The sequence below is a fragment of the Notamacropus eugenii genome, chromosome X, assembly GCF_028372415.1.
Source record: "Notamacropus eugenii isolate mMacEug1 chromosome X, mMacEug1.pri_v2, whole genome shotgun sequence".
NCBI lineage: Eukaryota > Metazoa > Chordata > Mammalia > Diprotodontia > Macropodidae > Notamacropus > Notamacropus eugenii.
This window is the reverse complement of record NC_092879.1, coordinates 56355787-56380634: the sequence shown is the minus strand read 5'-3', so window position 1 is coordinate 56380634 and position 24848 is coordinate 56355787. Positions and strand designations below refer to the sequence as shown.

Sequence of the window (24848 nt, the reverse complement as noted above, 5' to 3'; positions counted from 1 at the left end):
ATTAGCTATTAATTAGCTAAGACTTTTGGAACACCCTGTGTTTATGTCAGTTCCCTGCACATCTTGTATGTTGACTTTTTTCAGTAGAATTTGATACAAGTATTTTTCTCACTTGATAGTATGTCTTCTTATTCCATCTCCATTGAGTTTGTACATGCAAAACCTTTTAAATCTTATGTAATCATTATTTTGTCTTTTATAATCTCCATCTCTTGTTTGGTTAAGAATTCCCCTCCTCTCCCCTCCCCCATTCCCAGCTATAGCTATGAAAGCTAATTTTTAGGTGAATTTTTATGTTCAGGTTTTGTAGCCATTTTGAGTTTATTTTGGTATATAGTTTAAGAAGCTGAGTTGAACTTAATTTCTGCCAAACTTCTTTCCAGTTTTCCCAGCAGTTCTTGTCAAATGAGTCTTCTCCCCAATAATTTATGTTCTTGGGTTTATCAAACACTAGGCTACTATTTTTTATTGTTTCTGGTTTTTGCTTATCAGGTTTGTTCCACTGATCTATCTTTTTGTTTCTTATTATATGTATCAGGCTCTTGTGAAAATGTCCATTTCATCATTTCTTATGGCACAATAACATTCAATTCCATTAATATACCATACATGTTGTATGCATGTGTTTTGAAGAAATACTTTTTTTGGCAGATATCTTTGTTATCTATCTCTTCTACTTCCCCCTACTGAATAATTAAAAAAAGGAAAAAGAAAACTTCATAAGGAATGTGCACAATTCAGCAAAACTAATTCCCACATTGGCCATGTCTAAGAATGTATTCTCGTTTTTCATGTTAAGTACATCATCTCTCCGGCAGGAGGTGGGTAGGTAGTGTGTTCCATTTTCAGTCCTCTAGAATCATGATTTTTAATTGCATTCATCTAAATCTAAAGGCTTTCAATATATTTTTTAAATGCTGTTGTCATCATATAAATTGTTCCCCTACTTCTGCTCATTTCACTCTGAATTAGTTCAGACATAGTCTCAGGCTCTGGTAAAAAATGTCCATTTCTTATGGCACAATAGTATTCCACTACACTCATATACTATAATTTTTTTTAGTAATTCCCTAATAGGTAGACATCTCCTTCATTTCTAGTTTTTGCTTCTTTGAAAAGAGTTGCTATAAATAATTTTTTACATGAATCCTTTTCCATTTTTTTTTAATCTTTTGGAGGTATGGGCCTAGTGGTGATATTTCCAAGTCAAAGGGTATGGCAATTTAGAGATTTTGGGACCTAATTCCAAATTGTTTTTCAGAATGGCTGGACCAATTGATGGCTCCATTCACAATGTATTAGTGTACCTGTTTTCTTGTAGTCCTTCCAACATCCGTAATTTTCCTTTTCTCATCTTTGCTAATCTGATGGGTATAAGGAGGGACTTCAGAGTTGCCTTCATTCGTATTTCTTTAATTATTAATGATTTAGAGCATTTTTTTCATTTGGCTGTTGCAGTTCTTCCTTTGAAAACTGCCCGTTCATGTGTTTTGGCCATTTATCTGTTGGGAAAAGACTTTTATTCTTACTGACTTAAATCAGTTCCTTATATATCTTTATCAGAAAAAGTTGCTACAAAGATTTTTTTTCTCCAGTTACCTGTTAATGTCTTAATTTTAATTTCATTACTTATGTTTGTACAAAACCTTTTAAATTTTTTTTTACTTTCCTATTGAGTATATTTTCACTATAGTCATGCTATGTAGTCAGACTAGAATAAATGAAAGAAATCATATAACAAATCAAAACATGATACACAAACACATACACATACACAAACATGGTCTTCTACATTTTGTGAATGGCTTCCATATTTCTTTCTCTGAGTGTGGAAGGCATTTTGCCTTAAGAACCACCATTAGGATTTTTTTTTTTTATAAGAAGTTCTTGCGTTATTACAAAATTCCAAGTCTACCAGAAAAAACTCTCGCGCACTGTGGTCGTTGCTGTGCACAAAGTTCTCCTGGTTCTGCTCCTTTCACTCAGCATCAGGTCATATAAGTCCTTCCAGGCCTCTCTGAAGTCTTCCTGTTCATCATTTCTTATGGCACAATAGTACTCCATTACATTCATATACCATAATTTATTCAGCCATTCCCCAATTGATGGACATCCCCTTGACTTCCAGTTTTTGGCAACTACATAAGAGTGCTGCTATAAATATTTTTGTACATGTGGGACCCTTTCCCATTTTTATGATCTCTTGGGGATACAGTCCTAGTAGCGATATTGCTGGGTCAAAGGGTATGCACATTTTTGTAGCCCTTTGGGCATAGTTCCAAATTGCTCTCCAGAATGGTTGGATGCGCTCGCAGCTCCACCAACAATGAATTAGTGTTCCAACTCTCCCACATCCTCTCCAGCATTTATCATTTTCTTGTTCTGTCATGTTTGCCAATCTTATAGGTGTGATGTGGTACCTCAGAGTTGTTTTGATTTGCATCTCTCTAATCAATAGTGATTTAGAGCATTTTTTCATATGATTATAGAAAAACCTTTTAAATTTTGCACAACTTAAAACTGTCCATTTTATCTTCTGTTATTCTTTCTATTCCTTGCTTGGTCATTACTTTTCTGTTTTTTAACCAGTACAAAATAGTGCTTGGTGATTACTGCTTTAAAATATAGTTGGAGGTCTGGTACTGGTAGTTCCCTTTCATTCATACCTTTTCTAATAGTTTCCTTTGAAATTCTAGACCTTTTGTGGGATAAATTGTGTAACAGGTTCTGCCATGGAGGGGTTGGCATCATCTACCTAACTCAATCATTTGCTCCACTCCCCTCCATCAGTCACCCTGAGTAGGAGAGCAGGGCTACTTGCCCAAGGCAGGCCCTAGTTTGAACCCAGGCCCAGGCTCAGGCCGGGTCAGACCACCATTCCCCATCTCCTTTAATTCCTCACTCCTCACCTCTATCTCCCAGGTGAAGAAACAGACCTAGATCCTCTGCATCACCCCTTAGAAATTGGGAGCTTCTCTCCCCATGTGCTACCCAATATTATCCCTATTGTTCTTCCAGTTTCTCTCCTTATGACTGCAATAATTAATCATAAGCCATTTAAGAAGAAAAAAAAACTGTCTCCTGTCTCCTCCTTCTGCTCTCTCATAACCACCCCCTTCATAACCCAACCCCACTCATGTCACAATCCAACTGTGCCCACACTCTTCACTGCCCCCTGTTGGAATTCTCATTTTATGGAGAATTAATCCTTCATCTTGGGTCTCTTTCACTCATACTCTCTATTATTAGACCTCATGGAGACTGGACTCCCCTCTGAGGACCATGCATCCATGCCTATCTTCTTCAGCCCTGTCTCTGGACTTCTCTCTTTCTCCCTGCCTAATGCTGGTCCAGGAACAACATCAGAATACTCTTTACTCCCCACTATTACTCTCCCATTTTCCTTTTGTCTTGGTCAGTAATCTTTCTTCATTTGAAGTCCACAAAATTAAAATTTTCAGCCCAATTGAAATTACGGAAGTACTACACTGACCCTGGGTTGTATACCAATTCCCTTTTTTCTCAAGGAGTTCAGCATCTGACTCATCATTTTCCTCTCCTCCTCAACTCCTGCCTGTATACCAGGGGACTTTAATATTTATGTAGATGGTCCCTCAACTCCCAAACCTTCCATTTCCTTAACCTTTTAAAGCCCCATGACCTACCCCTTTATTCCACCTCAGTCACACATTGGCATGCATGGTCATACACTAGATCTGGAGCTTACTCACAAATGTTCCACTTCCCTAATTAGAAACTCTGACATTCCCCTAGCTGACTATAACCTCCTATCATTCCACCTCTCCCTATGCTTCCCTCCCCCTACACCTGTTCTCCTCTGTCATCGAGACATCTATTCTTTCCACCACTTAGTACTTTCTCATGCCATTGCCCCTGCTCTGACTTCCCTCTCCAAGCCCAAGTTAGTAGTTTGCTATTCCAACTAAACCCTCTCCTTGGCTCTTGAATCCCTTGCCCCTTCGTCCTATTATCTCTCCTTTGCCATATCTCAGCCCTGGGTTATGCCCATTGTTGACTACTTCTACTTCTACTCATGAGCCACTGAATGAAGCTGCAGGAAAGCCCGCAAACTTGTTGATCGGATACATTAGAAATTCATGTTATCCAAGCAAAATTGGGCCCTCATTGCATTCCTTGACTGCCTATTTCATTCATTCTCTACAGAAGCTGTTCCAAAGTTTCTTCCCTCCTGAAGCTCCCATATTGCCTCCTTGCTCTTTTTTTCACAACTGAAAAAACAAAAACAAAACAACAGGCCATTCAGTGTAAGCTTCCTCTTTGCCTGTTTTCTTGATCCCAAAACCCCTTGACATTCTCCTTTCTCCCAGTTGCTGACAGAAAGGTGGCCCTTTTCCTCTGCATCTATACTTCTGCCCATTCCTACCCATCTTCTCTAGATGATTGTATCCTTAGTCATCTCCCCTCCCCAGGCCTCTTGAATCTTTAGCCTCTTTCAACTGACTCCTTCTCTGCCTTCAAACATGCCCATTTCCCTCATCCTTTAAAAAAAAACCTTCATCAGGACCTTCTAAACCCCTTAAGCTTATCATCCTATCTCTCTCCTCCCTTTTTCTTTCTTTCTTTTTTTATTATTTTTAATGGCTTACAATCGCTGCCATAAAATTAAATTTTATCCCCCCCACACCTACCCCCCACTACCCCCCTCCCCCCCCACGACCGCATACAATTCTGTATAGGTTCTACATATACTTTCCTATTGAGTACATTTTCACTATAGTCATGCTATGTAGTCGAACTAAAATAAATGGAAGAAATCATATAACAAATTCTCCTCCCTTTTTCATCCAAACTCCTTGAAAAAGTTGTCCACACTCATTTTCTTTACATCCTCTCTTCTTACTCGTTCCTCAACCTTTTCCAGTCTGACTTTTAATCCAATCACATAACTGAAAATGTTCTCTCCAAAGATACCAATGATTAATTAATCTCCAAATCTGATGGCCTTTTCTCAGAACTAATCCTTATTGACCTGCCTGCACATTTGACATTGTTGACTCTTTTCCTGGATACTTTCTCCTCTCTAGGTTTTTGTGACATTGCTTTTTGCTGGTTTGCTCCTACCTGTCTGACTATGCCTCAATTTTGTTTTCTGGCTCATCATCCACACATCATGCTGTCAAATTGTGAGTGTCCCCCAAGGTTCTGTCCTTGGCTCTCTTCTCTTCATGCTTTTCTCTTAGTAACCTCATTAGCTCTCATGGGATTAAGTATCTCTATGTAGAGGACTCTCAGTTCTATATATTCAGCCCCAGTCTCTCTCCTGAGCCTTAATCTTATGTCACCAATTGTAACTGGATATTTCAAACTGGATGTCCTGGAGACACCTTAAACTCAGTGTGTCTAAAATACTCATTATCTTTGTTCCTAAACTATCCCCTCTTCCAATCTTCCCTACTTTTGTCTAAGGCACAACCATCCTTTCTGTTTCTTAGGCTTGTAATCTTGGCATTATCCTGGCCTCCTCACTGTCCTTCACCCCATATATTCATTTACTTGACAAAACTTGGTATTTCTGCCTTCATGACATCTCTTGAATCCAACCCTTTCTCTCCACTTATACATCTACCACTGTAATTCAGGCCCAAATCACCTCTCACCTAGGTTATTTCAGCAGCCTCTTATTTGATTTCTCTGCCTCAAGTCTCTTAACCACTGCAAGCACATCTCACACATTGCTATCAAGGTATTTTCCTTAAGCTCAGATCTAACTATGCAGTTCCTCCATTCAACCAACTCTAATGACTTATTGCCTCTAGGAGAAATATAAATGCCTCTGTTTAGTTTTTAAAGCCTGGCTTGAACAATCTTTCCAGCCTTAATGGACATTATGCCCCCTCTCACACTCTGTGATCCAACCAAATTGGTCTCCTCTCTAGTCCTCACACATCTCCCATCTCCCTGCATTTGCATTGGTCATCCCTTATGCCTGGAATGCAGTTCTGCATCACCTGCACTCAGGGTTTTTTTGTTCCTTTAAGACACAGCTCAGATACCACCTTTTGCATTATACTTTTCCTGATTCCCCCAAATTGCTAGTGCCCCCTCCCAAACTACCTTGTACCTAACTACTTTGTGTTTGTATAGATGTGTATTTATTAACTTTATATATGTTCTTGCTGTCTCTTCCATGGGAATGCAGGCCTCTTGCCAGTAGGAATTATTTCATTCTATATACTAGTATCTTCAGTGCCTGGAATATAAGTAGGTGCTTAATAAATGCTTCTTGATTGAAGGCAGCATTATCATTTGCTTATTTTATAAGTATATAGCTAAAACTAACTAAATAAAAGAACTTTTTTTAAAAAGGAAAATCAATGAAAATGCTACTTATAGGAAATCCATTTTTTACTCCCCTGGACACTCAGGTTAAGTCTGCTAAAAATCTTCAGCTGAAAAGTGAAAAATTTAATCAACCAGTTATTTTTTGTTAAAAAAATCAAATTCTTTTTTAAATGACCAGTTGTTAGACATAATTGTAACCTTAGGAATAAGAAACATCACCCTGAAGAGAAGGGTCATTTGATCCTTCCACCAGAACAGTACATAACACTTCAAATGTACTGAACAGTCTACCACATTTAATTTTGCACGTATGGAGCAGAGTCTATATGGGCTCAAGGAACAGCTGTTGGGCAATTTGTTCCACTTCAGAAGTGAGGGGGAAGGGAAATGCTCCAGCAGCTCCCTGCTGCCAAACCTTAAAATATTGCTGTTAATAACAAATAAGAGGGGAAAAAAACCTTTTAACCTTAACCTTTTCATAGATAGAAACTAGGGTTTCAAAAGTTTAAAATGTACTCTAGTTCCTACAGCACTGACTAGTTTGAAGGTTTAAAGCCTTTTCTTTTTCATTCCTGAAGCAGGATTATAAGCATTATATTCCTATTTAAAAAGGAGGAAACTGAGATTCAGAGTAGGGAAATAACTTCCATCTCATTCAGTTTGGCCAAATGTTCTTTCTGAATTCTAAATGTTATTTACTGTGTTCATTACTTCCAAAGCATGTATGCCCAAGGTCACACAGCTAGAAAGTTGAATCCTATTCAACTCTGAGATGTATACTGTGTACACTTAGCTTTAAAAAAATTTAGACTGAGCATCTAGGATGCCATCAATTTGCTTCAATGCTTTTTACAAGATAGGAGTCCCCTTCCACTGCCATTTTGCCAATGCCAGTGGAAAGGACACAGGATCTGGTGATATCTTGCCTTTTCTTGACGATTTTCTGAAATAGCTATTCACATCTCTAGGACATTTGTCTCATGATTGAAGGAGGGAGGAAGTGGTTCATGTTTAATGACCCTCTCCCTCTCATTTTAGGAGGTTTGGAGACGTAGTTAAATGGTCAAGCTGGGCCTTGAAGTCAAGTACTCTGACTCCACTCCACTGTACTGTTTCTCTAACACAATCACCATTAAAAAAATTTAAAAGCAGCCTACTGTGCTTGGCCCAAAAGAAACCATCTACTTCAGGGAATCTTAACCTTTTTTTGTGTCCTATACCTCTTTGGGGATAGTCTGGTGAAGCCTATGGACTCCTCAGAATAAGGTTTTTCAATAATTAAAGGAAATGCTAAATTTCAGTTAAAGGTTAATGAAAAGAAATATCTAATATATCTAATATCTAATAAAAATATCTTTTCCTCCTTCCAAGTCCATGCACCTCCTAAAGTTCATCTGTGAACTCCTGGGACCTAGAACTCCTACTTTAGTCTAAATATTTACAGGGTACTGATCACATTATTGGAAATGAAAATTTTTTAAATTAGGTACTATGAAAAAAATAGAGTTTATTCTTTTCAGTATTTGGTTAAATGAAAAGGGAGCAAGTCCTTTATATACTTTAGTAGTGAAGGTGATTTCCCTTTGTTATAGCATATGACCAGAGAGCCACGTGATAGCACATGGCAGGCAGGGTTGTAATAACAGATAAGCAGCAGAATTGAGCTGCTGACTTCTGAAGCAAAGATCTAAAGGCCACTGGTTACGTATTGTACACATGGTCATTGTAGGCAATATTCACAAAGGCTTTGAAATTTCATCAGTATGAATATTCCCTCTGCCTTTGTAGATGGTAACCCAAAAAAATTAATGGATGGTCTGTAGAGATGCTATGGCTGAAAAATTCATCCCTTTGTAGCCAACTTGGTGATGAGCTTCTCTAAAATTAATAATAGTAATAACAATATTTATATAGTGCTTATTCTGTGCCAGGCACTGTGCTAAATGCTTTTAATAATTACCTTATTTTATCTTCACAATTCCTACCAGGAAGGTAGGTGCTATTGTTATCCCCACCTTACGGATGAAAAAACTGAAGCAAACAAAAATGAAATGACTTGCCCAGGGTCACACAGCTAGAAAATGTCTGAGGCCAGATTTGTACTTAGGTCTTCCTGACTCCTGGCCCAGTACTCTATGCACTGTACCACTGGGATGAATTTGCTTAGGCTGGGTCTTTGTACCAACAGATGTTATCTGTTGCCAGGCTCATCCAGTCTAGCTTGGTAGGCCTCGTTAGAGCTTGTGCTCTACAAGCATATGCTTAAAGAACCCAAGGATGAGGCATTGAAGTAGGGTTACCTAAAAGGTAAGCCAAATCAGCACACTGGACACAATGAAAAAGCTTTTCCCCTCCTAGAGATGGACCAACTTTGAGAACTTTTCTAGGAAGCATCATCAGGCTTTTTATTAATTATAAGATGGGAGAAATGGGCTAGATGAGCTCTAAGGTCTCTTCTAGCTCTATGATGCTTTGTGCTTTTGCTTTGGAATACCCCTTATTAGGCATAGATGACTTTAAAGAAAACCAGAGCTTCAAGTAGGTCAAGTTGACAAGCATTTATTAAGTACCTATTATGTGCCAAACACTGTTCTAATTGCTAGGGATACAAAGAAAGGTAAAACAGTATCTGCTTGACAGAAATTATCTGAAAGATCTATAGTTAGGGAAAAGTTCATAACCAAAGAAAAGGAAGAGAAGGGTACAGAAGATAAGATGGATAATTTTGATTATATAAAGTTTAAAAAATTTGGTACGAACAAAACCAATGAAGCTAAAGTTAGAAGAGCAGAAAATTTTGAGAAAAAAATCTTTGCAGTCAGTTTCTCTGATAAAGGCCTCATTTCTAAAACATAGGGAACTGAGTCAAAAGTACAAGAATGAGAGCCATTCCCTAAATGATAAATGGTCAAAGGATATGAGTAGGCAGTTTTCAGAGGAAGAAATCAAAGCTATCAACAGCCAAATGAAAAAATGCTCTCAATCATTAATATTTTGAGATATGCAAATTAAAACGCTGAGGTACCATCTCACACCCGTCAGGCTACGATGACAAAAATGGAAAATGACAAATGCTGGAGGGAATATGGAAAAACAGGCATACTGATGCACTGTTGGTGGAGCTGTGAATCTGTCCAACCATTCTGGAAAAAAATTTGGAAAGGGTTATTAAACTGTGTATATCCTTTGACCCAGCAATACCATTATTTGGGTTTATACTCCAAGGAGAACAAAGAAAGAGGAAAATGACCTGTAATATACAAAAATACTTAGAGCAGCCCTATTTGAAGCAGCAAAGACTTGGAAATTGTGGGGATGTCTATCATTTGGGGATTGGCTGAACAAGCTGGGGTGTATGAATGTGAAGAAATACTATTTGGCTGTATAAAATGATGAAGGGGATGGTTTTAGAGAAACCTAAGAAGATTCATATGAACTGATGCAAAGTGAAGTGAGTAGAACCAGAACAATTTACACAGTAACAATATTGTAAAGATAATCAACTCTGAAAGACTCAGTAATTCTGATCAACATAATAACCCACTATAATTCCAAAGGACTCATGATGAAACATGCTATCCACCTCTAGACAGAGAACTGATAGGCTCAAGAATGCAAAGTGATGCATATTTTTTCCTGTTCTTTCTTTCTGAACATGATTTGGAAATCTGTTTTGCATTGTTTATACATATTTGCAATGAGTTTTGTCTTTCTTGCCTTCTCATTAGGTGGAGGAGGGGGAGGGAGAGAATCTGAAACTGGGAAAAAAAGAAAAAAAAATCTGTGCTTTATAAAGGAAAAGAATGGAGAGGGGAAGTCCCATCTGTCAAGGAGCTCACATTATAATTGGGGAAGAGTTATAACAAATAAGTACATACATATGATACAGACAGGGCAAATTTGGGATAATCAATAGAGGAAAGGCATTATTATTGAGGGAAATGTGGAAAAGACCTCTTGCAGAAAGTAGGAGTTGAGCTAGGTTTTGAAGGAAGTCAGTGAAGCCAAGGCAGATGTGGAAGGGCATCATTCCAGGTAAGGAGAGGGCAGGTAGTAAAAATGCAGAATCAGGAAAGGAACAAGGAGGCCAATATCACTGGATCGGAGTAAGAAGAGGGAAATAAAATATGAGCACTGGAAAGATGGAAAGGGGCCAGATTATGAATGAATTTAAATGCCAAACAGGATTTTACATATGATCCTGGAGGTAACAGAGAGTCACTGGAATTTATTGAGCAGGTAGAGGGTGACATGATCAGACCTGGGTTTCAGAAGGATCACTTTGGCAGCTGAATGGAGGATGAACTGGAGGAGATAGATTTGAGGCAGGGAGATCAACCAGCAGGCAAGAGCAACAGTCTAGGTGGGAAGTGATGAGTGCACCTGGGTGAAGGTGGTGGCAATATCAGAGGACAGAAGTGGGGCATATTTGAGATGTTTCAAAAGGAGAATTGATAGGGCTTGGCACAGACTGGATGTGGGTTGAAAGCAGAATTGAGAAATTGAGAACACCTAGGTTGTGACCCTGGGAGACTAGAAAGATGGTGGTGCCCTGGAAAGAAAAAGAGAAGTTTGGAAAGGGGGAGGGTTTAGTGGATAAAAGATAATGAATTCAGCTTTGGACATGTTTAGTTTAAGATGTCTGTGGGACATGCACTTAATGGATAGAAGTATATGTTGACACCCAGTGATGTCCAGTGGGTAGCTGGTGATACAGGCCCACACCTAGAAAAGAACCTTGGGGTTATATATGAAGGTATGGGAATCATCTCCCTAAGGATAATAATTCAGCCCAATGGAACTGATGAGCTCACCCAGTGAGATAGTATATAGGAACAAGACAGCTCAGGGTAAGAGGATAAGAGTCTTGGAGGACACCCATGGTTATTACTGAGTGTGACCTAGATGAATATCCAGCAAAAGAGACTGAGGAGTGATCAGTCAGGCAGGAGGAGAACCAGAAAAACACAGTGTTAACAAAAACTCGGAGAGTATCCATGAGAAAAGGGTGATAATGCCAAAGGCTGCAGGAAGGTCAAAAATGATGTGGAGGGAGAAAAGGCTATTTTGTAATTATGAGAGATCAATGATAATTTTGAAAAAGCAGTTTCAGTTACATACCAGAAGTCAGACTGAAGAATTTAGGAGGTGGTAGAGGCATGGGTTGTACAGATCTTCCTTAAGGAATTTAGCAATGAAAGGGAGGAAAAATATATAACAAAAGCTTGAGGGGAGTTTTTTAGCGATAGAAGAGAAGTTTGTTGTCAGGGAAGCAGCTAGTGATTGGAAGACAGTAAAAATGAATGAGTGGGAATGATAGAGGGAGCACTGTGCTGGAGAAAATGAGGTGGAATTGGATTAAAGGTTTATAAAGAGGGGTTTCTTTAGGATGAAAAAGTTTGGAAAAGCTGCTGTGGTGAGTAGGACAGTCAATCTATTTGGGAGGTGAAAAAGGTCAGATGAGACAGAGGTGAAGGAGGAGAGCAGGGGAAGATCTCTGGGTGATGTGAGATGAAGAGGAGGGGAGAAAAGGGAGCTGTCATATAATAGCCTCAGTTTTAAAAAGTGAAATATCAGTTATTAGCTGAAGGAAGGGGTACTATGGGAGGCTTGAGGAAGAATGAAAAGGTCTTGTAAAACCATTGTAGTGAGTAGAATGGTGAACTAGGGAGGTGATGAAGGATTGCCTTACTGCAGTGAGGTCCCAGTTGAGATTTATTTTTATAATTGTCTTTTTTAAAATTTGTTTCCAGTTTTCTATAATCACTTCCATAAATCTTAGATTTTCTCCCCCTCCTTCCCTGCTTCCTCCCTGAGATGGCATGCAATTTTATATGGGTTCTACACATACATTCTTATTAAACACATTTTCACATTGGTCATGTTATATAGAAGAATTAAAATGACTGGGAGAAACCATGAGAAAAACCAAACCAAACCAAAACATAACACAGGAGAAAACATTCTGCTTCATTCTGCAATCCAATTCCATAGTTCTTTCTCTGGATGTGGAAGGCATTTTGCCTCAAGAGTCCATTGGGAATGTTTTAGATCCTTGCATTGCTGTGAAGGGCTAAGTCTACAGTTGAGATTATTTAACAGTTTTGTAGTGGACTCAGTCAGCATGGTTTCATGATTTTTTTTTTCTATCTCCATTCAGCAGTGTGTGAACAGAATTAAAGGCAGCTGGAGGAGGGAATAGGCCAAGGCTGAGGCTTAGCAATGCATGATCAGTCAAGGTTAAGAGAACAAGGGAGTATACAGGATAGGGTAGAACTGAACATGATCACCATGGGGCTGATAAGAAAGGGGATGATACAGCGCCGAGAGTAATGGCCTGGGAAAATTGAGGGATACAGGGACTGGAGATCATGGTGAGGAGAAAGAGCATAGGGGCTATAATATGGAATAACAGATTATGATCAGATAAAGGAATTCCAGTGTTCATGAACATATAAGTGAAATACTTCTGGGCAATGGAAAGATCAAGGGCACGATCATCTCTGTGTGTAGCTGAAGTGAGGTAGAACAGTGGTCATGGAAAATGACTAAGATGAGTGACTGGCAAATGAAGGTGTGATAGAGTATCACTATATATGTTGAAGTCCCCTAGTATGAGGAGAGGAGTTTAGGTAGGGTGAAAGGCACTTGAACTCACCGAGGAAGAAAGAAAAGTGTCCTAGGATTTGGTAAGTAACAGTTACTACAATCCTGATGGGGTAATAAATATGGATTGAATGAATCTCAAAGGAAGAGAGGTCGCTGTGTGATGATGGTAGGGGGAGAACCTGAAAGTAGCAATGGAGTATTCTGACCCACCCCCGCCAAAACAACCAGAGCAACCAAAGAAAAAACAAAACCCAAGACAATCCAGTAAGTTGATAGGTATGAGTGAATTGGTACTGAAAAGGGTAGGATACTATGTCATTAAGAAGGCATGAGAACTCATTGAGTGCTGGAAGATGGAAGGATTAAGAAAGGAAAAGATTTAAGGTGAAAACAAGTTTGTTAACTGGAGCACACATGCTTCACTGGTAGGGGCAGGGAGATTTTCAGTGGGTCACTGAGGGGCTAGGGTTGAACGGGACAGGAATAAGGGAGTGGGTAGGTGATAGGAAATGGGGTTTGTGTAATGACCACTGGTGGGGTTCAGAATCACTGAGATAAAAAACCATGATGGGGTGAGAATAAGCTAACTATTGAGAAATGAGTTTAGGCACATTATCAGTGACTAGAAAAGTCCACTGAAGGAGGTAGGTAATTAGACAGTAGGCTCATTAATAGGTTAAAAAAAAAAACCCTGTTTATCTATATCTTGACTGCTCATTAAAAATATGATCAAAATAAGATTTTCACATAAAACATCAAGAAATCTTCATGCACTAGAGCATACCAACACATAGCAAAACACTTTGTCATGTTCTTGTATTAATTAGGACCTGTTTTGTATAATTTGCTGCCTTGAGCAATGGTTGCACACCTGCCTTAGGTCAGCTAGCAGGTCAGACTGGGAAAAATCAGAGGAAACATAAGTGAACATATAAACATATAAAACTCCCTATCTGAGGTATTGTCACTTTGAGCAAACATACCCTTTGCACATCGTGTCAAGGCAGCCCTAGCATCAATGGAAATTTAGAATTGGTAAGAGTGAAGTCCCCCACATTTTTTTTTAAACATTGGGAAGACTGAACTAATAGCCACCATCTAACCTGGTCAGTATCAGATTTTTACTGTGTTATAACAATTATAAGAGCAATGTCCCCATGAACACACACTCAGGTATATCTAAATCCATGTATTAATAGGTCAAGATATAATGGAGGTTGGGGCAGGGGGAGAGATGAAAGAGGGGAACTTTCACTGAATTTTCAAAAGAAATAAAAATACTTTATTTGGTCCAAAATGATTTGATTCTAATACTGAAGGATAGGGAAAGAGCATTCAATCTTTCAATAATGCTTTACATTTTTAACCTTTGCATTTTCCTTCCTGCCACAAATGGTTAGCAACCAGTTATTACACTGTAACTATTTTACCACAAAATAATGCAAGGTTAAGAGGAATTCAACACACAATGGCTCATAGAGATAACCCAGAAGCTTATCATATGCTCTCATAAAAAAGACATATGCCAATAAGAAAGTTTTAACTCATTTATTGAATATATGCAAGTATACCAATAAAAAGAAACTAATACTGCAAACTACAATTTTGGAAATAAAAGCCAACAGAACAAGAACAAAATATACATAACATAGTTGAGGGGAATGTTTTTGTTTGTTTGAAATTCCATAACACATTCCTTGTCTTAGTATTTAGTGTAGATGTACATGACAGCAAAAGCTACAGGATGTGGTCTAAACAAACTTCAGTGCTTTTCAGAAAGCACCATGCCAGGATCCTCTCTAGTTTGTTTTGAGATAAAACTATTTCGCTGATGATTATTTAATGTGCATCTATTTATGTGTACAAAGGTTGACTCAATGGAAGATCTATATTATTACTTGCCTAGTAATAGGATGCACTCCTGAGCAAGAAATAACTGAAATCTTAAAATTATTAGAGATCTTGGAAATAAATTATTTTCAGTTGTATTCTTCAAAATTGTGAAATGAAAAGTAAAACACACCCATTAAATTGTTTTCTTTTCCAGGAACAAATAGATCTTATTAAAAGTACAGAAATTCAAGTCTATCTTTCTACTATAAAGAACTTTCTTTACTAACATTTCTGGTAAGGCAGTAAATGCTCCAGAATAATCTTCAATATATGCTTGCAAAGATTACACTGTTTTGAAAAAAAAAGGAAAAAGAAAAAAAAGACACTCTTTAAAATTCCAAGCTAAAATACGCATAAAAGACAGTAATGGCAGTATTGTTTGCTTTTAAAATTATGTCGATGCTGTATACTGATCAAATAATTTTCATGCTTAATAAAAGTACAGTTAAGGACATAGGAGATGTATAGTAAATACACTGCTGAGGTACATTTTTCTAAATATTGACACCACAATGTAATTACTACCCAGAAGATGATATTGGGAACATAAGTACTGTACAATTTTTACATTGTAAGGCACTTTGACTCAGCATATGACAAAAATATGAAGAGAATTAGAATATTGTAGGTTTATGACCCAAAGTGATTTTTCATGTGACTTTAGTTTACATTTTATTACGAATGAAAAATCATTTAGCCAAATCATCACACCACAGTGAAAGAATAGGTAGCCAGCCACTTGTTCTGTCAACCAAAGGTAAAGTGCTATTCTGGTTGCTAGTGGCACAGAATGGATTGAAGAAACCCAGACACACTTAAATTTTACTAAAGACCAAATCCAGCAATTGACACCTAGAGCATTGAAAGTCCTTGTTTATACAATAATTATATTAGACTGGCCATAATACCCAAAACACCTTGCACTTTCCTTAATTCAAAGCAATACAGTAGTTGTCCAGAAATGAAGGTGTTCTGTTCCATGGGTAAGCCATGCCTGTGGCACACAATATTAAAAAAGTGATCTAGACACAGTGATTTCAAGATTTAGACTAATCCATTTTCAAGCTGTTGTAAGAAACTGAAGTACAGATCTTTTAGGGGAAAAGTCACATACCTTGGTAAACAATTATCTAGAGATCTGTCATTGCAATTCAAGTCATGTTTAATTTTGAAAATCATATTTACAAAAAAAATCAATGGCATATTTAGAACAAAAAGAAAACATTTATAACCTACAGGACAAGCTCCTCCTAAAACGACATTATCTTTCTAGAACAAAAAAAATTAAAAAAGAAAAATAGTTTGACTATAGCCATAATTGGGTCCCTTGTTTTAAGTATATGCGTGAAAATATATTTGACAAACGTGGCTTCAAAATACTAACAGTAAAAAAGCAACAAAATCTTAAGCACAGTGTAAGTTTTCACCTGTTACATAAAAAAAGAACTGTTTATATCAGCTGCAGAATAATCTTCTCAATGTACAGTCAAGTTGTCAATGTGTCTTGCTTGTCGATTTGCTTCAAATGTAGAAAATTAGAATTCCTACCTTGCTACTGAGGTGCTATGGTAGTATCAGGCAGACCACAAAGGTTTTTTGGTTTTATTAGAAAGAAATGTACTCATGTGCTTCAATAAGTAAATGCAAGAAACTATCCTTATCGCTCACTAGAAGGGCCAGTGGAAAAATACTCTTTTAAGAGAACTGAGTAGTTAGCCACTGATTAACCCCAATCTAAGGAACCACCAATCAGGAGCACACGGAGCCAGCCCTACACACACAAGATAACAGTAGGGCATCAAAATCAAAGCAATGACTCAAAAAAGTCAAAAATGTTAAATACGGTTTCTAAAATAGTGGTCACATACTCAAAAGAAATACTGCTGCTTTATGAAAAGAGTCTTTATTATTCCTATAGCACACAAGACCTACTTTCATACTTGGGACCAATATGTGAAGTGTTCCATACAACAGGGCACTTGAGAGGTGTGGGTTTCAGACACGGTGGCTAAATTCCTCAGTGAATAATGACCCTCTAAATTTCAAGGAGGTTTAATTTGCTGCTTCCATATGTTAGTATAAAGATTTCAACCATTTTTGCCCAAAGCTCTTGGTATATTTTGGAAAGAGGAAAGGTGTATGGGCAAGGCGGGGAGGCAAGGGGAGTTAGAAAAAGAAAATACACACAGCCCTTTGGCGTAAGCACTGGAGCTCACCAGTTGCTTGGAGTCCATGCTGGTAAGTGGGAACAACTTCAACTGGAACAAACTGAAAAATCTTTATTTAGCACACTTTGTGGTAAAGAAAATTCTTGTATGCATGTGCTTTCCAAGCAAAGAGAGGAAGAACAAGAGGCCATCTTCCTTTGTAGCCTCAATTGTTTGCATGTAGAGAAATCACAAAACTCATAATTAACTGTGCTGTCACCCTGGCCACGTCTGCAATGTGAAGTACAACTGGCTTCAACTTTTCCTTGATACTGAATCCACTAAACATTTTACACATTCCAGATCTTAGAATTTTATTCAGTCCAGAAATAGAGCTTAGTCCATTTCAATGTCTGCCTTCACTTTTGACACTGTACATATCATTGAGTGTTTCTATTTTTTTTCCAGACACTGCAGACTACAAACTACATAATATCAACAAGTAAAACTCTGCCACTTATTGAAGGCTCACACACATGAACATCTCAGGCAGCTCAATGAAGGATCTAATAGCGTCAGGCAGTAGAAAGTTCCTAACCCTTTCTGATTTTAGAAAACAGTGAAAAAGAATAGTAGTTATGATGTCTTATTCATTCCCAGTTTTCTAACTCTCTGTCCCTTGAACCTGTTCAAAAGATGATGAAAACAATTGTAAATTTAAAATAGAGAAAACAGAAAAAAAAAGAGTATCTTACAAATTTGACATTACAGCTACATTTATTGATAAAATGGCTCACTTGCTCTCTTTTAAAACTGTTACAAAATCAGCTAAGGTTACAGAACCTTCCTCGGGTCTATGGGGTTCTCTAACAACATGCTGTCAACTAAACACGTTAGTATTTTTGAATCTACCTGCATTTAGTCATGTCAGTAACATACTGAATGACAGGCATCTCTGTATCAGCAATAACTTCCATACCTAGTTTCCATTGAGTTGCTGCTGAGGGAAGCCACTAGGATCACTTCCTATTTTCCCCCGGCTTTTGCTTTCTCGTTCTTCATCTTCTTCATCTCGCTCATCATTTCCACTATGGTTTTTACAGTATAGTCTACAGCAATGAAAGCAACAAGGAGAAATTCATCAGAAAATAAAGTTAGATGAAATGGTAGATGACATATGATTTCTACTGTTGAGAACCTATGCTATGTTAGTATTAGTGGGTGAAGTTGGCCTGCTCTTTTACACTGTTGAGGGTAGATATGCTTATAAATGGATTATATCAATTCCAGTGGTGTTTGTGTGCCTTTTAGACAGTAATAAATGAGCTATTTCCATTATGCATATCAGTTTACCATTTGATAGAACTTAATTTCATTCTTCAGATATCAGTATGGCAATTAGTTCTGAAGCTAATTTGAACAATTATATTATTGAAAATAATTGCTAAGATGATCTGGCCTGCCTCTCATGTACCCGATGAGAAGATTACTCATTCCAATTAATACCTTTCCATCCCAAAAAGGTATAGGAATGGTCCAAATGCAGTCTTTAGGGCCAATTGCAGAAAGAAGCATAAAAAAGTATACGAATCCTTCAAGGTGGTACTATTACACAGTTCATAGAATGCCCTCTTGCAGTTATAACCCTAAGTAAGGGATGATCAAATATGATAAGCTTATAAATATAAAATCTTAGTAGGGAGGTAGAACAGAAGGAAAATGAAAAAGATTCCACATACCAAATTGCTCTGCAGGAAGTAGAACTTAGAAGTCACTTATGCTAAAGCAAATGTAAGTCAAATTTCCTCACAATTCAAGAAGATAAAGGCGGGGGGAGAGATCTGATTTAACTAGTCTGACTCATTACAACACTTTTTTCTTTAAAAATATACATACACACATAATACCTAATATGTATATGTATACAGACACATAACATATATACAAACATGCATATATATACGTGTGTACATATATATACACACACACACATGCTAGGTATTAGGTATAATAGCCACTAAGAAATCATGCCCACGAAATACTGCACCTTGGGAATGAGAAAACACTCCAAATCTTTTTTTTTTTTTATTTAACTTTTAACATTTATTTTCACAAAATTTTGGGTTACAAATTTTTTCCCCTTTTATCCCCTCCCTCCCCCCAACCCCAAGCATTCTAATTGCCCCTGTGACCAATCTGCTCTCTCTTCTATCCTCCCTCTCTGCCCTTGTCTCCGTCTTCTCTTTTGTCCTGTAGGGCCAGATAGCTTTCTTTACCCCTTAACCTGTATTTCTTATTTCCTAGTGGTAAGAACATTACAGTTGATCCTAACACTTTGAGTTCCAACTTCTTTAGCTCCCTCCCTCTCCACCCCTTCCCTTTGGAAGACAAGCAATTCAATATAGGCCAAATCTGTGTAGTTTTGCAAATGATTTCCATACTAGTTGTCTTGTATAGGACTAACTATATTTCCCTCCATCCTATCCTGTCCCCCATTACTTCTATTCTCTTATGATCCTTTCCCTCTCCATGAGTGTCGACCTCGGATTGCATTCTCCTCCCCATGCCCTCCCCTCTATCCTCCCCCCCACCCTGCTTGTGCCCTTGTCCCCCACTCTCCTGTATTGTGAGATAGGTTTTCCTATCAAAATGAGTGGGCATTTTATTCTTTCCTTTAGTGGAATGTGATGAGAGTAGACCTCATGTTTTTCTCTCGCCTCCCCTCTTTATCCCTCCACTAATAAGTCTTTTGCTTGCCTCTTTTATGAGAGATAATTTGCCCCATTCAATTTCTCCCTTTCCCCTCCCAATATTTCTCTCTCACTGCTTGATTTCATTTTTTTTTTTAAGATATGATCCCATCCTCTTCAATTCACTCTGTGCACTCTGTCTCTATGTATGTGTGCGTGTGTGCATGTGTGTGTGTGTACTCCCACCCAGTACCCAGATACTGAAATGTTTCAAGAGTTACAAATATTGTCTTTCCATGTAGGAATGTAAACAGTTCAACTTTAGTAAGTCCCTTATGACTTCTCTTTGCTGTTCACCTTTTCATGGTTCTCTTCATTCTTGTGTTTGAAAGTCAAATTTTCTTTTCAGCTCTGGTCTTTTCATCAAGAAAATTTGAAAATCCTCCATTTCATTGAAAGACCATTTTTTCTCCTGAAGTATTATACTCAGTTTTGCTGGGTAGGTGATTCTTGGTTTTAGTCCTAGTTCCTTTGACTTCTGGAATATCCTATTCCATTCCCTTCGATCCCTTAATGTAGAGGCTGCTAGATCTTGTGTTATCCTGATTGTATTTCCACAATACTTGAATTGTTTCTTTCTAGCTGCTTGCAATATTTTCTCTTTCACCTGGGAATTCTGGAATTTGGCCACAATGTTCCTAGGAGTTTCTCTTTTTGGATCTCTTTCAAGCGGTGTTCTGTGGATTCCTTGAATATTTGTTTTGCCCTCTGGTTCTAGGATCTCAGGGCAGTTTTCCTTGATTATTTCATGGAAGATGATGTCTAGGCTCTTCTTTTGATCATGGTTTTCAGGTAGTCCCAGAATTTTTACATTGTCTCTCCTGAATCTATTTTCCAGGTCAGTTGTTTTTCCAATAAGATATTTCACATTATCTTCCATTTTTCCAATCTTCTCACTATGTTCTGTGATATCTGTCTTTCTCACAAAGTCCTTAGCATCCATCTGTGCCATTCTAGTTTTGAAAGAACTATTTTCTTCAGTGAGCTTTTGAATCTCCTTTTCCATTTGGCTAATTCTGCTTTTGAAAGCATTCTTCTCCTCATTGGCTTTTTGAACCTCTTTTGCCACTTGAGTTAGTCTAGTTTTCAAGGTGTTAATTTCTTCAACATTTTTTTGGTTCTCCTTTAGCAGGGAGCTGATCTGCTTTTCATGCTTCTCTTTCATCCCTCTCATTTCTCTTCCCAGTTTTTCCTCCACCTCTCTAACTTGATTTTCAAAATTTTTTTTGAGCTCTTCCATGGCCTGAGCCCATTGGGTGGGCTGGGACACAGAAGCCTTGATTTCTGTGTCTTTGCCTGATGGTAAGCATTGTTCTTCCCCATCAGAAAGGAAGGGAGGAAATGTCTGTTCTCCACGAAAGTAGCCATCAATAGTTTTATTTCTTTTCCCTTTTCTGGGCATTCTCCCCAGCCAGTGACTTGACCTCTGAATATTCTCCTTACACCCACCTCACCTCCTTGTCCTCCCAGCCAGCGTTTGGGGACTGAGATTCAAATGCTGCTTCCCGCCTTAGGGCTTTTGGCGGGGGCAGGGCTGCTATTCAGTGTGAGAATTAAGTTCAGGTGGTCAGGTCGGGGCAGGGCCGCCTCTCAGGCTCAGTTCCCTCAGGGGGTTTATGTACAGACCTTCCACAATGGATCCAGGCTCCCGCCAGCTTGGGGAGCCCCTGTCTGCAGCCGCCTCTCAGCTTCTATCTCCCGGGGGGACCCGAGCCATGGGGGCACCCCACTCCCCTCTCGACCCGCCAAAGAGGTCACCTGTGGGTGGAGGGACCCGCGTGGCCGCTGGAGATCCCGTCCCCGTAGCCCGCTCGGATCTTTTCCTCACAGTGTCGCAGCCGCTGCAGGGCTGCCCTCTGCTCCCAGTCCCGGCGCCCAGTCCGCAGTGCGAAGGACCCCCCGCGAGAGGCCCGCAGGTCTCTCCGGAACAGAAATCTCCTTCACTCCAATATTCTGTGGCCTCTGGGTGCAGAATTCACCGTGAGTTGGTCCCCTCTAGCCGTTCTGTGGGTTGTGGGTTCAGAGCTATGTGTATGTGCGTCTTTCTACTCCGCCATCTTGGCTCCGCCCCCACTCCAAATCTTAAAATGGAGTTAGGACAAGTTTCACTTTAGGAGGTATCTCAAGACACTGCTTCATTCTTAAGGTCCTTGACGCAGATACAGAGTTATTGTCATCTCCCCTACTTAAACCTGGGTAACACCCACCCTTCTGCCCATCCTACAAAACTCCTCTTGTATCCTGGTTCTCTTCTGGGATCTAAGTATTTTCTATGAAAAACAGAATTCAGAGTACATTTAAAATAAATAGCAGGCTTCTGGAACCCAGTGTGAATGTGGGAACAAAAAAGGGGACAGGCCAATCACAATTCCTAGTGCCCAGTTTAGAAGTCAAACTGAAATAAGTCTGGCTAATCAATCCAAAGGAATCAATGTAGGTGGGACACTGTTATTTTCATAAATAATTCTAGTAGATTAGGTAAACAAAGATTATCTTCTAAGGAATAAAAATACCCAAATACATTCTAAGTTTCCATGTTGGCATATAATAAAACATTATATAAACAGATCAATTTTGTGAGCAAGAATGAGACCCTACATGGTGACCACTAACAACCTGCTTAACTGAATATCTTGCTACCTAGGCTGTCAATACTGAATAAACAGGATAGTTATAAGCCAAGCCTTTGCAAGTGAGAACATACTTGATGTTTCTCAGAAGCAAACCATCAACCAGTTTGGTCAATGAGAAGATGATAGCTAATTCTACTTTGGATAGGATAGGAGAGAAGTCAGGACAATGAATAATCCCCACTTTTCCCTATCTGTGGGCAAAGCAGCTGTGCAAAAATCTAATGGAATAGGTAGGTGGCAATGCTTCTCCAATATGGAAACCCAACACCAGTGCATAGGCCCAGCAATGTCAGAAGACCCAGAGAAAACAAGCTAATATCGTGCCCAGATGGAACTCTCTCCCCAGGCATGTAGAGCCAGAGTAGAAATGGCTTGGGCAGTCACCTGTCTTTGTGCCACCAAAGTCATGGGGAACACTGAGAGTAGTATAAGGTGAGGTGCTCTTTTGAAACACAATTATTTATGTCTAAAGGAAAAATTAAGAACTGTAGTTTCTTACTTGTAAATCCCTCGTGACATATTTTCAATATATTTAGCTTTGTCTTGCACGCCACAGTGGTAATGGTAAGTCTTCACACAAGCTTTTATTTCACATCCGATAGTAGCACCAGGCTGGCTACAAAGTGTACACTTCTGTAACCAGTGACAGAGAGGAGTACTCATGAGTAGGCTTGACAGTTCACTCCACAGTTTACACATAAAACAAATGCAGACAATAAATCACCATGTGAAAAAAGGCAGAACCCACTCATGACCAAAGAAGTCAAGACTAACTCCACTTTTAAGATGTCATTAGAAACAAGTGAAATAAATGAAAATGATAAACCTTAATGTTGAAATAAGTATGGGGACGTGGTGAGACTGCTGTCCTGGGGATGATCCTAACAGCAAATGGCAGGGGGAGACTGAAAACAACCTAATTGCTCAACAACAGGGAAATGGCTAAGAAAACTATATTAAGATGGTGAAATATTGGAAAATTAGTTTCTATAAAACAAAAGAGTGCAGTTTTATTTCTATTCACTGTCATTTTCTCATGTATATCTATACTCCTTTTTCATTTCAATGGTGTCACTTTAGGGATGTCAATGTGCAACACCAAAGAAGCACATACACTTATTCAATAAACATCCTTTCTCATAGAGTTGTAAAAAAGAGTAGGAGAACTGGGAGTGATGTCAGTAGCTTAATATTCATTAAAACTAACTTTGTAATAAATAAAACTACAAACTAAAGTCAAAATTTAAAGGCTCATATGCTCTTTTAAGAAAAAGTATGCCACAGTTTTCAGACTCAAACATTTCATTTTAATAATACAGCTGGCATCTCATTTTTTGTACAAATGAATATGGAGCACATTTTAAACTGTGCACTGCACAAATGCATTTCCATTATCTATAAGCAGAAATAGAAATAGAAGTTGAGGCAGTGTGGTGTAGTGGAAAGAGCAGGCCAAAAGTTTAGCCATCTGACCATGGATAAGTTAACTTCCTCCTTGTGCCCTTCAGTATACTCTTCGGTAAAATGGGAACAATCCTTTTGGCACTGTTTACCTTACAAAACTGTTGTGAGGACAGCACTTAGTAAAGGTTTTTGTAGGCGGAGCAGACAGAAGGGTGGTGGCTCTGGATTCAAGTCCTGTCCCTAACACAGGGTTGTCTGTGTGAACCTGGGCAAGTCCCTTCACAGCTCTGTGGCTCTAGGTAACTTACTGTCTAAGACTAGAAAGTTGCAGAGAAGGTGCTGACTTGCATTGGTAGAGAGTGTCCTCACCTGGGAATTCCCTATACTAATGAAAATTCTAGGACCAGTTCCTCCCCATTGTTACTGCTATAATTTTAAGCCATATTTCATTTTGATAAATGTCACCAACACTTTAAATTCTCCACTGACATTTCTAATAATGAAACATTTACTAAAAAGCCAGTTTCCATTAATTTCTTCCAGAAATAATACTGTCACTCCAAAGATCTGTCCCCTCAAACATCTGTCAATCAATGGCACATAGGAAAAATTAATAATATAAAGTATCATACTACATGCCCAAAAGAATACTAATCTTTATCATATAGAGACACAGACTACTTCATTATAAAGGAGGTTCATATCCACAAGATTAGATGATAAGTCACTATGGTGACCTGGTTCTAAGATGAACCAATGACAAACTTAATAATTCTCACAGAAATTCTCCTATAAAGTTCACTTTTATTTAAGAATGATTACTATTTGTTCAGGGGCAGCCTGGCAATAAGTGAAAGAAGATCAGCCTTGGAGTCAATGCAACCTGGGTTCAAGTCCTGCCAATGACAGATACTGGCAGTGCCATCACAGGAAAGGCACAAGCTCTCAGGGTCTCAAAGAATTCTTTAAGTTACAGATGTGCTGCCAATCGGCATCTGTGGAGTGACTTTTCTTACAGGGAGTTCCCTACACCAATGAAATCACCAATCCAAACCACCTTCTCTCCCACTTCTCTTTAATGTCTTTCA

The 24848-nt window shown here is 38.6% G+C and overlaps 1 protein-coding gene across 1 annotated transcript in view; it reads right to left on the bottom strand.

Annotated features, from left to right (window-relative positions):
- Positions 1 to 14466: 14466 nt before the first annotated feature.
- The window catches only part of PHF6 (PHD finger protein 6), a 35784-nt gene continuing 25402 nt past the window's right edge, over positions 14467 to 24848 (bottom strand). Inside the window, exons 9-11 of the mRNA XM_072626528.1 lie at positions 22856 to 22989; positions 17953 to 18082; positions 14467 to 17658 (exon numbers count right to left, since the gene is read on the bottom strand). Of these exons, the coding sequence (XP_072482629.1) occupies positions 17953 to 18082; positions 22856 to 22989 (264 nt within the window). The 3' untranslated portion in view covers positions 14467 to 17658. The remainder of the gene's footprint in view (positions 17659 to 17952; positions 18083 to 22855; positions 22990 to 24848) is intronic.